The sequence below is a fragment of the Leptodactylus fuscus genome, chromosome 1 (genome assembly GCF_031893055.1).
Source record: "Leptodactylus fuscus isolate aLepFus1 chromosome 1, aLepFus1.hap2, whole genome shotgun sequence".
In the NCBI taxonomy this organism is placed as follows: Eukaryota; Metazoa; Chordata; class Amphibia; order Anura; family Leptodactylidae; genus Leptodactylus; species Leptodactylus fuscus.
In genome coordinates this window covers 15,260,505-15,274,169 of record NC_134265.1, presented here as the reverse complement: position 1 = coordinate 15,274,169, position 13,665 = coordinate 15,260,505, and the positions used below count along the sequence as shown (strand labels likewise).

Below are 13,665 nucleotides of genomic sequence, written 5' to 3'. Positions count from 1 at the left end.
ATGGAGATCATACAGTCAATCTATAAGAGACGTAACTTTGAGTTTAAGCTTTTGTCTAGTGATAGTTTAGTGAGTATACGGTAGGATCTTTATACACAATGTGAACAGGCAAATTCTATCATTGAAAATAGATTTTGTGCTGCAAAGGAGAAACAGATTCTGAGAAATATTGGGTATATGGTAAATATATTTAATAGAGTGGTAACAGAGAAGAAATTACGTAATTGTATGCATAAATCTGTTCAGACAGATACTGAGGAATCTCAACATGCTGAGATAAAGCACCATGTGGCTCTAATGGCCATAGATGGTGAGGAACAAATGGAGTCTGTAGAGGACGGATAGAGGTCACCTCTAATAATCCTACTACTCAGGCTGGCCATAATATATGCACAGACACAGATATGTGTCAAATGAATGGTTAAAAAACAGCATTGTGGATAAAGAAACTAATCTGGTGCTGTACATTATTATATTAATTCCATGGTGCTGTACATTGCCGCAGCAGGCAGATCATCAACACCAACAGCACACTCATTATATGGCGTCCCAGCGAGCTGCTGAGATGCCGGAACAATCACAGGCACGATGTGAGGAACAAGTTCAGCAGTAGGACAGCTTGAGAGCTGCGGAAACGTCGGAGCAGGCAAACCATTGACGGCAGCAAATTGCTGAATATAGGCGGATCATCGATACCAACAACACACAGATGAAGTCGCGGGCAGAGGCTAGTAGAAATAGAATACTAACAATGACCGACTGGTGAGATACAGGGCCCTGCCCGCGAGGGCTTATAATTGTGAGGCAGGAGGGAGAGACAGAAGGTGAGGAGGGAGACCATTAAGGTGTGGTGCTAGTAGTGTTATTGGAGGGTGTAGGCCTTCCTGAATAGATGAGTCTTCAGGGCCTTCTTGAAGCCTGTGATTGTGGGGGTCAGTCTTATGTGTCGTGGTAAGGAGTTCCAGAGTACGGGGGAAGCACGGGAGAAATCTTGGAGACGGTTGTGTGAGGAGCGGATGAGGACAGAGCGGAGTAGGAGGTCGTTGGAGGATCTGAGGTTACATGTGGGCAGGTAGTTACTTTATGTGGTAATAACTTTGAGACGTTTTAACTTACACAAGTGATTTTGAGATTGTTTTCTCGTGACACATTGTACTTCATGTTAGTGGTAAATAGTGATGAATAGTTTTATATTTATTTATAAAAAAAAAAGAAATTTTTAGAAATTTGGAAAAAAATGCAATTTTCAAAATGTGAAATGTCCTGCTTTTCAAACAGATAGTCATATCACACACATATATTAAGACATATTATCTGCCATATCTCTGCTTTATATCGGTATCATCTTTTAATTGTCCTTTCATCTATTTTGGATGTTACAAGGCTTATAAGTGTAACAGTAATGTCCAGATTTATAAGAAAATTTCCCAAGTTTTTTAAGGACCCTTCAGTTCTGACAGAGATTATAAAGGCCTATATAATAGAAACCCCCATAAATCACCCCATTTTCAAAACTGCACCCCTCATATAATGCAAAACAGCATTTGGGACGTTTGTTAACCCTTTAAGCATGTCACAGAAATTAAAACAATATGGAGGTGAAGTTTAAACATTTAATTTTTTTCAAACATTCATTTAGCCCTAAAATTAACACATACACAAAGGGTTAAAGGAGAAAATGCATCTGGCAGTTTATTGTGCAATTTCTCCCAAGCACAGAAATCCCCCACATATGGGGGTAAACTGATTTTTGGGCGCATAGCAGTGCATGGAAGAGAAGGAGCGACACTGAGGGTTTAAAAAGCAGATTTTGCTGGAATAGTTTTCAGGCACCATGTCTCATTTGCAGAGCCCCTAAAGTACCAAAACAATAGAAACCCCGTAAAAGTGACCCCATTTTGGAAACTACACCCCTCACAGAATTCATCAAGAGGTATAGTGAGCATTTTGACCCTACAGCTGATTCACAGATTTTATTAACATTGGGCAGATTTCACTGGATTAGATTTCGGGTGCCATGTCGCATTAGCAGAGACCCTGAATAAGCCGGCTTTTTAACCTGAATATGTTTCCCATCCAGGTCACCAACAGAGTTTAGAAAATGTGCAACTTTCTGGAAGCCATTTGCTATCCGTAGCCAATCTTCACACTTTGGATCAGGCATGACAGTCGGTTTCAAACGCTGCCAGATGACTTGGCAAGTGTGTCTCACGAGCAGGGAAGTAGTGGAGTCTGCCAAGAGAAACCCGAAATGTAGAGAAACAAAGGAGTTTCCCGTTGCAAGGAATCTGAAAAAAACATAAGAAGATAATTCTTTAGATTAGTCCGGTGGTCTGAAGGACACTGATCTGGATCCTGATCTATGTTATGCAGGATGACATGGCAATAGACCCAACTGTGTACAGTGTGGGCAAGAATGAGAAGGCGATACACAGTATTGGGCACCATAAATAAGTAATCCATGCTAGTGGTTGAGACGCAATCTAACTGCAAATACATACCATATAGATAAAAGCTATGGTATACATGTTGAAATGACGACAAATGGGGACAACATACATTAAACTAAGCTACCTGGGGTGATATGAGCAATTATCAAAGGGTTACGTACCTGAGCGTAACAATAAGACGTTCCTCAGCAGTAATGCACCGTCTCATATTTGTGTCCTGAAAGGTAATTCCAGGACGTAGATCCAACAGCAGAAAGTCAAATGTGGGGATTGATATCCAAAAGTAACTGGAACTTGTCAGGGTGCTGGCACAGGTCATTGTATAGGTTTCGGAAATGACCTTTCCTTGGCCTCTGCGAGAGTATGGGTGTACCCAATATCTCCACTTCCTTCTGGGGTCTTCTTCCAACATCTGTCGGTGTTGGCCGAATCGACACGTGTAAAGCCAGGCCATTAAAAAGTCTTCCATAAATGGATCCATTGTGCACCAAACTCACAAGGCAGCAGAACAAGAGCAGGTCACGATCGCAGCAACAATGAACAAAGCAAAGATGGCCACTGTCCAACAATGTGACCTTAAGCAGGGGGTCTGGACAATGTGGTGACATCCTTTTTTTTTTTGGTTGGGGGTGTGTGTTGATTTTTGCAGATCTACCAAAAAACGGGTGCACATGGAGCCTTGCGGTTGGACACGGACATTTGTGGAATGAGTTTTTAGAGTGAAATTTGCTTAGCGGATCTCCAAATTTGGACCGCAAAAACCAGTACGGTCGTGTAAGACCAGCCTTAGACTCTACCCTTATGATAAGAGACGGCTAATCTGGGCAAAGTTTGTAAACGAGTAAAACACTACAGGGGCATTGCGCGACAAACTCTAAGCCATGTGGGACGGCAGGACAGCAGTATAAAATCGGGACTGTCCCGCTGTATCCGGGACGGTGGGTATGTTCTATCTGGAATTTATTTGGTTTTAGATAAAAGGTGTTTATTGGTTTAATGTGTCAGTAATTGTGGCACTTTTTTCTTGTACAAAAACTCCAGTGACCAAAAAATTGAGGGATACGGTGTAAAATATAAATAAATACGTCTTTTGGAACTCTCAAATAACAAGATTTTTAGTCACATTCTTTGTGAATTCTCTGATGTTGATCAAGACTTATTTTCCTTGAGAAACATTTCCCACATTCGAGACATGAAAATGGTTTTTCTCCTGTGTGAATTCTTTGATGTTGAACAAGAACAAATTTATGATAAAAACCTTTCCCACATTCTAGACATGAAAATGGCTTCTCCCCTGTGTGACGTCTTTGATGCACAAGAAGGTATTGCTTCTGCTTAAAATATTTTCCACATTCTGAACACGGAAATGCGTTTGTTGTGTGAAGTTTTTCATGTGCAGTTTGAGACGCCTTTTGGGTAAAACACTTTCCACATACAGCACATGAATATGGCTTCTCACCCGTGTGAATTCTCAGATGTTGTACAAGATTTGATCTCAGGTTAAAACATTTGCCACATTCTGAACATGAGTATGGCTTCTCTCCAGCATGAACGCTCTGATGTCTATAAAATTGTGATATGTGGCTAAAATGTTTGTCACATTCTGAGCAAGCAAATGGTTTGACCCCTGTGTGAGTTCTCACATGTTGTACAAGACTTGATTGTTGGTTAAAACATTTGCCACATTCTGAACATACAAATGGCTTCTCCCCCGTGTGAATTCTCTGATGTCTATTAAGGTTTGATTTACGGACAAAACATTTCCCACATTCTGAACATGAATATGGCTTCTCCCCCGTGTGAATTCTCTGATGGTCATCAAGTCTTGATTTACGGACAAAACATTTCCCACATTCCGAACATGAAAATGGCTTCTCTCCTGTGTGAGGTCTTTGACTTTTATTTTCTTTAGATGTTTGCGATGAATCGGAAGTTTGGACGTATATAATAGGATCAGATGACAGGTCTTTGCTGTGAAGGTCTAAGGGTATATCTGGGGCAATGACATGCTCTTCATATGGATCTTGATAATCAGCTGCCTTAATATCTGAAGATATAAGATATCCCTCTGAACTCCTAAAACAGTCATCTGCCAAAGACAAAACACAATTTATTATTTTCCCATAATGCTACTGATACTTTATAACATTTCTATATAAACTCCATAATTGTACAAGACACAGCCAAAAATATTATATTTTCTACTGACTACGAAAATGGTTGCAACAGACAAAACATGACAATCTAACAGTAAACCTCAGAGCACGGACACAAGATCTAGAGGTTCCACCACCAGGCTGTTCTCCAGTTTTCCACTTCTGTGGTGTGACCAGCATCTACGTTGGTTCATGTTGCGGTGTACTGGCTGATACTGTTCTAGTAATAGGAGCGGCTCAGCAGCCCCACCACTATATAGTGGTGGTTGTGGGGAAGTGCGGCACTGCTACTATTACTTGAATAGTTTCAGCCTACACAGTCTCCCCGACCACTGCAGTAACTTCTAGTGCTTCGAGGTTACCAGAAGAGGTGTTTGGTCCCTACAGATCACGCACATGAACAACCCCTTTAAGTTACTAGTTTTTCTTATGGACATCTAGTATCTAGTTGTGTTAGGGAGTGTTACAGGCAATGATCCCGGGGAAACTATGCAAATGATATCTGCTCTAGAAAACTCTCTGGTGACTAGTGGTAGTTTACAAACCCCTCCAGATAGGATGTTCTTATTGGTACCACTTCCTCCAGTTCCACCTATTGTTTCTAGGTTGTCAGATAAATCCTGACTAACAAGGATAGAATATTCTGGAAGTCTCTACTTTAGTCAATTACATACATGTCATCAAGAAAAGCCAACCCCAAAGGGCTTTGGTATTTACTGCCAGAACTGAAATTATGTATTCGAACCTTCTTATACAGGATCACCCCCTGTCTGCCCCTTGTCATGGATCAGGCGAATCCTCCACCATTATAGGGATCATCAAGACCGTTACATCTCTCTATATTATAAAAATGAATTCTTGTCTGTCTATCCTTTATGCGCGATCAAACGGCTGGACCGAACTTCACCAAATTTGGCACACAGATACTTCAGGTGTCCGGGAAGGTTTAAGATGAGAAACCAACTCACTCAGACGTACCGTTCCAGAGATACAGCTTTCCAAAGACCCTGACCCATCATTAGCCAAAACAAACCTGCAAGTCTTTCACTCATATTGCAACTGCAATACACACGGTCACTGCACATGTACAATCCAACACTGATATTCAAGCCCAGATACACGCCTCAGGGGATTAGATACACAGGTCAGCACATGTCAGAGGATTAGACTCGCGTATCTAATCCACTGGCAAGTGGAACTGTGTGCAGACGCGCATATCTAATCTTTCGGCTTGTGGAACTATGTACAGACGCGCGTCTATATTCTCTACTGGTGATCTCTCTGCTCTCCTGGAATTACTGCTCGCAACAAACAGCACTATGTCAGAACAACCTAGATGGTGTCCATCTTGTTTCTCTGCCCTTTCTCAAAATCTGTCAACATGGAAAACATCGTGCGTTGTTGAGACATGTCTAGCACTCATCAAGCTCTCACCAAGAGGTACACTACCCAAAAGTAGCTGAGGAAGCACTTTATGCCCTCTTGTGGCAAGATCCAATATCTAATATGATCACAGCTGTAATTATTTACATATCTGACAGAAGTGACTGTTCTGTGGTATATTCAGTGGTGACTCCTCACCTGGGCGGCTCCCGGTAGGAATGTCCTCCTCACACTCCTCATCACCACTCACATAGGGCTCCTCCTTTATTGTTACGGCCATAACATTGTTCAGATCTTTATCCTGAAGCTGGGAAATAAATATTGTAAGTCAGCGAAAAGGGAAAGAGACACAAGGACTTCACAGCCCGTCTACACATCATAGGGAATATCTCCATCTACCTGATCATCCTGTGGAAGAAGAGGACTGGGACATCTCTCCGGTGTTGTCCTCTTACTGGATCTACCTGTAGGAAACACAGACAGGGACTGAATTCATTCTGTACATACAAATAATGGAAGTCCATGTGTATATAGTCATGTCTATTACCTGCTGATGTGAGGGGCTGGTGGTCCTCCATCATCACCTCCTTGTACAGATCCTTGTGTCCTTCTAAATACTCCCACTCCTCCATGGAGAAATAGGCAGCGACATCCTGACACCTTATAGGAACCTGACAACACAATGATACAGTCATCAATGCCACATAGGAGGCAGCAGCCCTGGCACACGCCACAGACACGATTTCTTCAGCGGTGCTCTAGGTGTGCCGAACGTCTCTGGAGAAAATCACGTTCACCTGCAGATTTCCTCCACTTCAAATTTATGCTTAAAACATATAGTTCTGACCTTTACTTCACCAAAAAAGACTATTTCACCGCCCTCATCTCTTCTCTCTCCAGCAACCCTAAAAGGCTTTTTGAAACGTTTCACTCCTTACTCACACCCAAGGTGCAGACGCCATTCACAGACCTTAGTGCTGATGACCTGGCCACTCATTTCCACGATAAAATTGATAAGATCCGTCAGGAAATAACTGCCCAATCCAAAGGTGGCATTGATTCCCTCACCTACCATAGTACTGATCCCCTCACCAACCGCACTTCAGCCTGTCCATTCTCATCTTTTGAACCTGTTACAGAAGAGGAAGTCTCTCAGCTACTTTCTTCATCTCGCCCTACAACCTGCAGCAGTGACCCCTTCCCCTCGCACCTTCTCCAATCTCTGTCGCCTGCTGTCACTACTTACCTTACTAAAATATTTAACCTCTCTCTCTCTTCTGGAATCTTCCCATCCTCCTTCAAGCATGCTGTTATAACTTCGCTATTGAAAAAAACCTCCCTTGACCCGTCCTGTGCTGCTAACTGTCGACCTGTCTCTAACCTTCCCTTCATCTCTAAAATCTTGGAATGCCTGGTCTCTGCTTGACCCCTTACAATCTGGTTTCCGCGCTCTGCACTCTACTGAAACGGCTCTCACAAAAGTCTCCAATGATCTCCCCTTATCTGTTAGACCGCACTTTCAGTGTATCATTTGCGGGCTCTGTTTCTTCCCCTCTTTCCCTTGCTGTTGGGGTTCCTCAGGGCTCGGTCCTAGGCCCCCTGTCCTTTTCTCTCTACACAGCGCCCACTGGACAAACCATCACCAGATTTGGCTTCAGGTACCATCTTTATGCTGATGACACCCAATTATACACATCTTCCCGTGACATCACCCCTGCACTCATAAAGAACACCAGTGACTGTCTCTCTGGTGTCTCTAATATCATGTCCTCGCTCTATCTGAAACTAAATCTCTCTAAGACTGAACTACTACTGTTTCCACCATCTAACAGATCTGTCCCTGATATATCCATTGCAGTCTCAGGCCTTACTATAACTCCTAGGCAGCAGGCCCGCTGCCTCGGGGTCATGTTTGACGCAGACCTTTCCTTCACCCCTCATATTGAATCACTCGCACGTTCATGTCACCTCCACCTCAAAAACATCTCCAGAATACACCCTTTCCTCACCAGAGATACACTAAAGACACTTATTGTCTCTCTGATTCATTCTCGCCTTGACTACTGTAACTCCTTACTAATCGGTCTTCCCCTCACTAAACTCTCCCCTCTACAATCTATTCTGAATGCAGCGGCCAGGCTCATCTATCAGGCTAGACGCTACAGCGATGCCTCTGGTCTGTGCCAGTCACTACATTGGCTGCCTATTCATTACAGAATACAGTATAAAGTTATCCCCCTCATCCACAAGGCTCTCCATAATGCCGCACCTCCATACATTTCCTCCCTCATCTCTGTCTACCGCCCAACCCGTGCTCTCCGCTCACTCAATGACCTAACACTTACATCCTCTATTATCAGAACCTCCCACGCTCGTATACAAGACTTCTTCTGAGCTGCACCACTTCTCTGGAATGCTCTACCCCGGACGATCAGATTAACGCCCAATTTCTACAGCTTCAAACGCAAACTAAAGACGCATCTTATCAGACAGGCCGATCACAATGTCTAACATAAACCTTTAACCCTCCTCTGTCCCCGCTCCCACACTTCCCCACATGATATGATGTCATCTCAGGATAACTTTATATGTCCAAGCTCCATCCACATGTTACAGGACACGACTGGTGACGGCTCATAAAGTCTTATGTTTATGTAATGACAGTCACCTCTATTACAAAAGTGTCTGACCTCTGTATAAGCAATGCCGCCCCCGCTACCTCGTGTCACCCCCTCTACCTCATAGATTGTAAGCTCTTGCGAGCAGGGCCCTCAGTCCCATTGTGTGAAATGACTTTCTTTGTAATGTATCTTTCTGTCTGTATTTGAACCCTACAAATTGTACAGCGCTGCGGAATTATTTGGCGCTATAGAAATAAAATTTATTATTATTATCACCCCGACCCCTCCAGTTACTGTATAATGTCCCAGCATTCCCAGCAGTGTCACCTCTCCAGTCAGCAGCTCCAGCATCTTGTTGGTGAGTTCTAGGATCTTCTGTCCATTGATCTTCTCCTGTATCAGGGGGTGAGGTGGAGGCCCCGGGATTGGGCTCAGGGTTCCTCCATATTCTTCATACACAGGAGCCTGACAGCGCCCACTAGAGGTCTTCTTCACTACTGTGTAATCCTGGTTATGGGGAGACACATTAATAAATCTCAATACAAAAAGAAAAAAGAAAAATGTATCAGCTCACCGTATAAAAACTTTATCATATGGAGTCCTCCGGGGAGCACGGCTTGCAGGTGGACACAACACTGCTGGTAATGGTTTCCAAAATATCCAAGATAAAACTTGCCAGCTACTGCCGAAAGGACTTTAATAGAAGACGGATATCCGTAGCTTAAAATTTAACTTTTATTTTCGTCCATAGATTAAAAAAGTTACATGGTAACTTGGAGTCTGGCCTGCTGTATACAAGGCGACGCGTTTCGGAACTATACGTTCCTTCGTCTCGGCTCAGCTCAATGCACTAACACAGGTGCTTAAAAACAACAGACAAGGTCCCGCCTCCTTACAAAAAGGTATTAACCCCATAATGAATACCTATTAACCAACAGGATCATAAAATACATAAACATATACACGTTTTACTACACAATCACATTGACTATGATAATTATAAATTTAGGGTTATGAACGAGAATACATATAAATACTGCTACAAAAATCACAACTTTTCATAACTCTGACTACAGTCGGGAATATGCGATTAAAACTTTTCTCAACTGTTCAAGCGATCATGTGGTGTACATAATCGAGTGTTCAGAGTGTCAACTAAAATATGTGGGATGTACTATAAGACAGCTTAAAAGATGTATATCGGAACATATTAGTAGCATTAATAACAATCAAACCAATATTTCAGGAGCAGCCCAACATTTTACTCTCAAGCACAAAGGTAGCACTTCCAACTTGCAATTTTATGCAATTGAGAAAGTGGTACGTCCTCTTAGAGGTGGTGATTGGCAAAAAAATGTGTTACTCAGAGAAGCCCATTGGATTAAAATGTTAAACACCCGATCTCCCAATGGTTTAAACATTAGATCTGATTTGGCTTATATATATTAAGTCATTCTCTAGTATGGCCGTTCATCGCTAAACATATTTCATTAATACTTACCTAGTAATGTTGTTGCTGCCCTGACCATGTGACTAAGTAGTCATGTGGAGTTGTTGGTGATCACATGACATCAGCCAGATCACGTGTGATATGTTCGGTTAGTAGCGTTGTTACTGTTTTTGCTCCTTGATATGTCTTTTTCATACACTATACATAGATTTTTTTTTTTTTAATAATATGGATCTTATAGTAGTATTTATATCTATATATAACTCTTTTTTGTTAGTATAGTCAATGTATTTCATTATTTATGTACATTAATTATCAGAGTGTTTTAATGACGCGATATTTTTATCGCCGATTATAACACTCTTATTTTCTGGGTTGGTCATCTCTTTGACTCGATCCAGGTTTATTTCACTTATATGTTTATTATTGTATGGATTCATGTTTTCTATGGTGCTTCACATTGGATCTAGTTCACATCTAGCGATTTTTCTGCACACGTATTAGCTTTTTAGTTTTTGTGTAGTATTTATATGTATTCTCGTTCATAACCCTACATTTATAATTATCATAGTCAATGTGATTGTGTAGTAAAACGTGTATATGTTTATGTATTTTATGATCCTGTTGGTTAATAGGTATTCATTATGGGGTTAATACCTTTTTGTAAGGAGGCGGGACCTTGTCTGTTGTTTTTAAGCACCTGTGTTAGTGCATTGAGCTGAGCCGAGACGAAGGAACGTATAGTTCCGAAACGCGTCGCCTTGTATACAGCAGGCCAGACTCCAAGTTACCATGTAACTTTATTAATCTATGGACGAAATTAAAAGTTAAATTTTAAGCTACGGATATCCGTCTTCTATTAAAGTCCTTTCGGCAGTAGCTGGCAAGTTTTATCTTGGATATTTTGGAAATTAATAAATCTCACTCCATACATGTCCAGAGTCCATCACCTCTCCAGTCCTATCATCTGTTATTACTATAGATAAGAATGATGTCATGATGACATCATCAGAATCTCTCACCTCTCCAGTAAGCTGGTAGATGATCTCTAGGGTGAGATTTAATAGACTTTCCGCCATCTTGTTCCTGTCTCTTTCCATCCTTGATGGGACAATCAGGAATATTCTCTTATACAGGAGATATCAGAGAAGACCGTACAGGGCATGAACCTGAAAGAAGATGAGACATTGAGTTCCCCTTTAGAATACATCAGGGGGAGGAGCTTACACACGGCCGCTCCAAATAATGAGACTGTATCACTCTGTATCATAATGTAGCTGCTCATTTAAATAATTACCCCTCCCCCAGTCTAGACCATTATATTAATGGGGTTCTCCAGTTTCCGCAATTAATGTTATTGTTTGTATAATAAAGACTAAAAGTCTGAGCAGCAAGTCCCGCCCCCAGTGCCTCATTTACATAAAACCTCCATGTTGTTTTTCTTTGAATGACATACACAGCAGAGGGATGTGGGTTATCAGTGTAATGTGCTCTGTAACATGGCGGTGACGGTGGAATACGTTTGGGGGAGGTGCTAGACTTCATTTAAAGGGGTCGTCCGGTCTAATTTTTAATGGCCTATCCTCGGCTGTTCGGGCCAGTCCTGTACACAGTCCACTATGTATCAGCCGGCGCCTACACTGTCACTGGGAGATGAGCTGTAGTGCAGCCACTGGGCGCTAAAGAATGGGGAGAGCTTTCTGCCCCGTATTGTGTATTGGACGGCGCCAGAACCAGCTCTGTACAGATGGAAGGTCAGGGGACCAAGTGTCGCCCCCTCTTGGTTAGATATTTAAGGCCTATTTTGAGGACATAAGACAGGAGAACCCCTTTAACCCTGTAAAGACGTAGTGAAGAGTCGCTAATCACAGATTCGCTAAATCACATCAATACCAGATCAGTGGGGTCGGAGACCTGAGACCTCCATATCAGCGAGACCTGCACAGTGTACTGAGCCAGAAGCAGAGAGATCCATACACTGTGTAGTGGCCGTGTATATAGTACTACTGTCCTGACTGTATATAGTAAGATCCCATACAGTCCAATGTAACTACATCACTCCCTCCCCCTCCTCACATACAGTCCCATGTAACTACATCACTCCCTCCCCCTCCTCACATACAGTCCCATGTAACTACATCACTCCCTCCCCCTCCTCACATACAGTCCCATGTAACTACATCACTCCCTCCTCCTCCTCACATACAGTCCCATGTAACTACATCACTCCCTCCCCCTCCTCACATACAGTCCCATGTAACTACATCACTCCCCCTCCTCACATACAGTCCCATGTAACTACATCCCTCCCCCCTCCTCACATACAGTCCCATGTAACTACATCACTCCCTCCCCCTCACATACAGTCCCATGTAACTACATCCCTCCCCCCTCCTCACATACAGTCCCATGTAACTACATCACTCCCTCCCCCTCACATACAGTCCCATGTAACTACATCACTCCATCCCCCTCCTCACATACAGTCCCATGTAACTACATCACTCCCTCCCCCTCCTCACATACAGTCCCATGTAACTACATCACTCCCTCCCCCCTCCTCACATACAGTCCCATGTAACTACATCACTCCCTCCCCCTCCTCACATACAGTCCCATGTAACTACATCACTCCCTCCCCCACCTCACATACAGTCCCATGTAACTACATCACTCCCTCCCCCTCCTCACATACAGTCCCATGTAACTACATCACTCCCTCCCCCTCCTCACATACAGTCCCATGTAACTACATCACTCCCTCCTCCTCCTCCTCACATACAGTCCCATGTAACTACATCACTCCCTCCCCCTCCTCACATACAGTCCCATGTAACTACATCACTCCCTCCCCCTCCTCACATACAGTCCCATGTAACTACATCACTCCCTCCCCCTCCTCACATACAGTCCCATGTAACTACATCACTCCCTCCCCCTCCTCCTCACATACAGTCCCATGTAACTACATCACTCCCTCCCCCTCCTCACATACAGTCCCATGTAACTACATCACTCCCTCCTCCTCCTCACATACAGTCCCATGTAACTACATCACTCCCTCCCCCTCCTCACATACAGTCCCATGTAACTACATCACTCCCTCCCCCTCCTCACATACAGTCCCATGTAACTACATCACTCCCTCCCCCTCCTCACATACAGTCCCATGTAACTACATCACTCCCTCCCCCTCCTCCTCACATACAGTCCCATGTAACTACATCACTCCCTCCCCCTCCTCACATACAGTCCCATGTAACTACATCACTCCCTCCCCCTCCTCACATACAGTCCCATGTAACTACATCACTCCCTCCCCCTCCTCCTCACATACAGTCCCATGTAACTACATCACTCCCTCCCCCTCCTCACATACAGTCCCATGTAACTACATCACTCCCTCCCCCTCCTCACATACAGTCCCATGTAACTACATCACTCCCTCCCCCTCCTCACATACAGTCCCATGTAACTACATCACTCCCTCCTCCTCCTCACATACAGTCCCATGTAACTACATCACTCCCTCCCCCTCCTCACATACAGTCCCATGTAACTACATCACTCCCTCCTCCTCCTCACATACAGTCCCATGTAACTAC

At 43.3% G+C, this 13,665-nt stretch overlaps 3 protein-coding genes across 4 annotated transcripts in view; all 3 read right to left on the bottom strand.

Annotated features, from left to right (window-relative positions):
- Window positions 1-13,665, bottom strand: part of LOC142189718 (uncharacterized) — a 239,155-nt gene that overhangs the window by 164,515 nt on the left and 60,975 nt on the right. The gene's annotated exons all lie outside the window — the stretch shown is intronic.
- On the bottom strand, window positions 1,811-3,179 carry LOC142190442 (uncharacterized). The gene is made up of 2 exons (XM_075262293.1): window positions 2,612-3,179; window positions 1,811-2,288 (listed from the first exon to the last, which is right to left on the bottom strand). Exons 1-2 carry the CDS (start codon window positions 2,929-2,931, stop codon window positions 1,994-1,996), a joined length of 615 nt encoding a protein of 204 aa, XP_075118394.1. The 5' UTR covers window positions 2,932-3,179; the 3' UTR covers window positions 1,811-1,993.
- The window catches only part of LOC142190096 (uncharacterized), a 30,580-nt gene continuing 20,453 nt past the window's right edge, over window positions 3,539-13,665 (bottom strand). Inside the window, exons 2-7 of the mRNA XM_075262271.1 lie at window positions 11,083-11,229; window positions 8,938-9,117; window positions 6,537-6,660; window positions 6,389-6,453; window positions 6,188-6,296; window positions 3,539-4,539 (exon numbers count right to left, since the gene is read on the bottom strand). Coding sequence (XP_075118372.1) covers window positions 3,566-4,539; window positions 6,188-6,296; window positions 6,389-6,453; window positions 6,537-6,660; window positions 8,938-9,117; window positions 11,083-11,160 — 1,530 coding nt within the window. The 5' untranslated portion in view covers window positions 11,161-11,229 and the 3' untranslated portion in view covers window positions 3,539-3,565. The remainder of the gene's footprint in view (window positions 4,540-6,187; window positions 6,297-6,388; window positions 6,454-6,536; window positions 6,661-8,937; window positions 9,118-11,082; window positions 11,230-13,665) is intronic.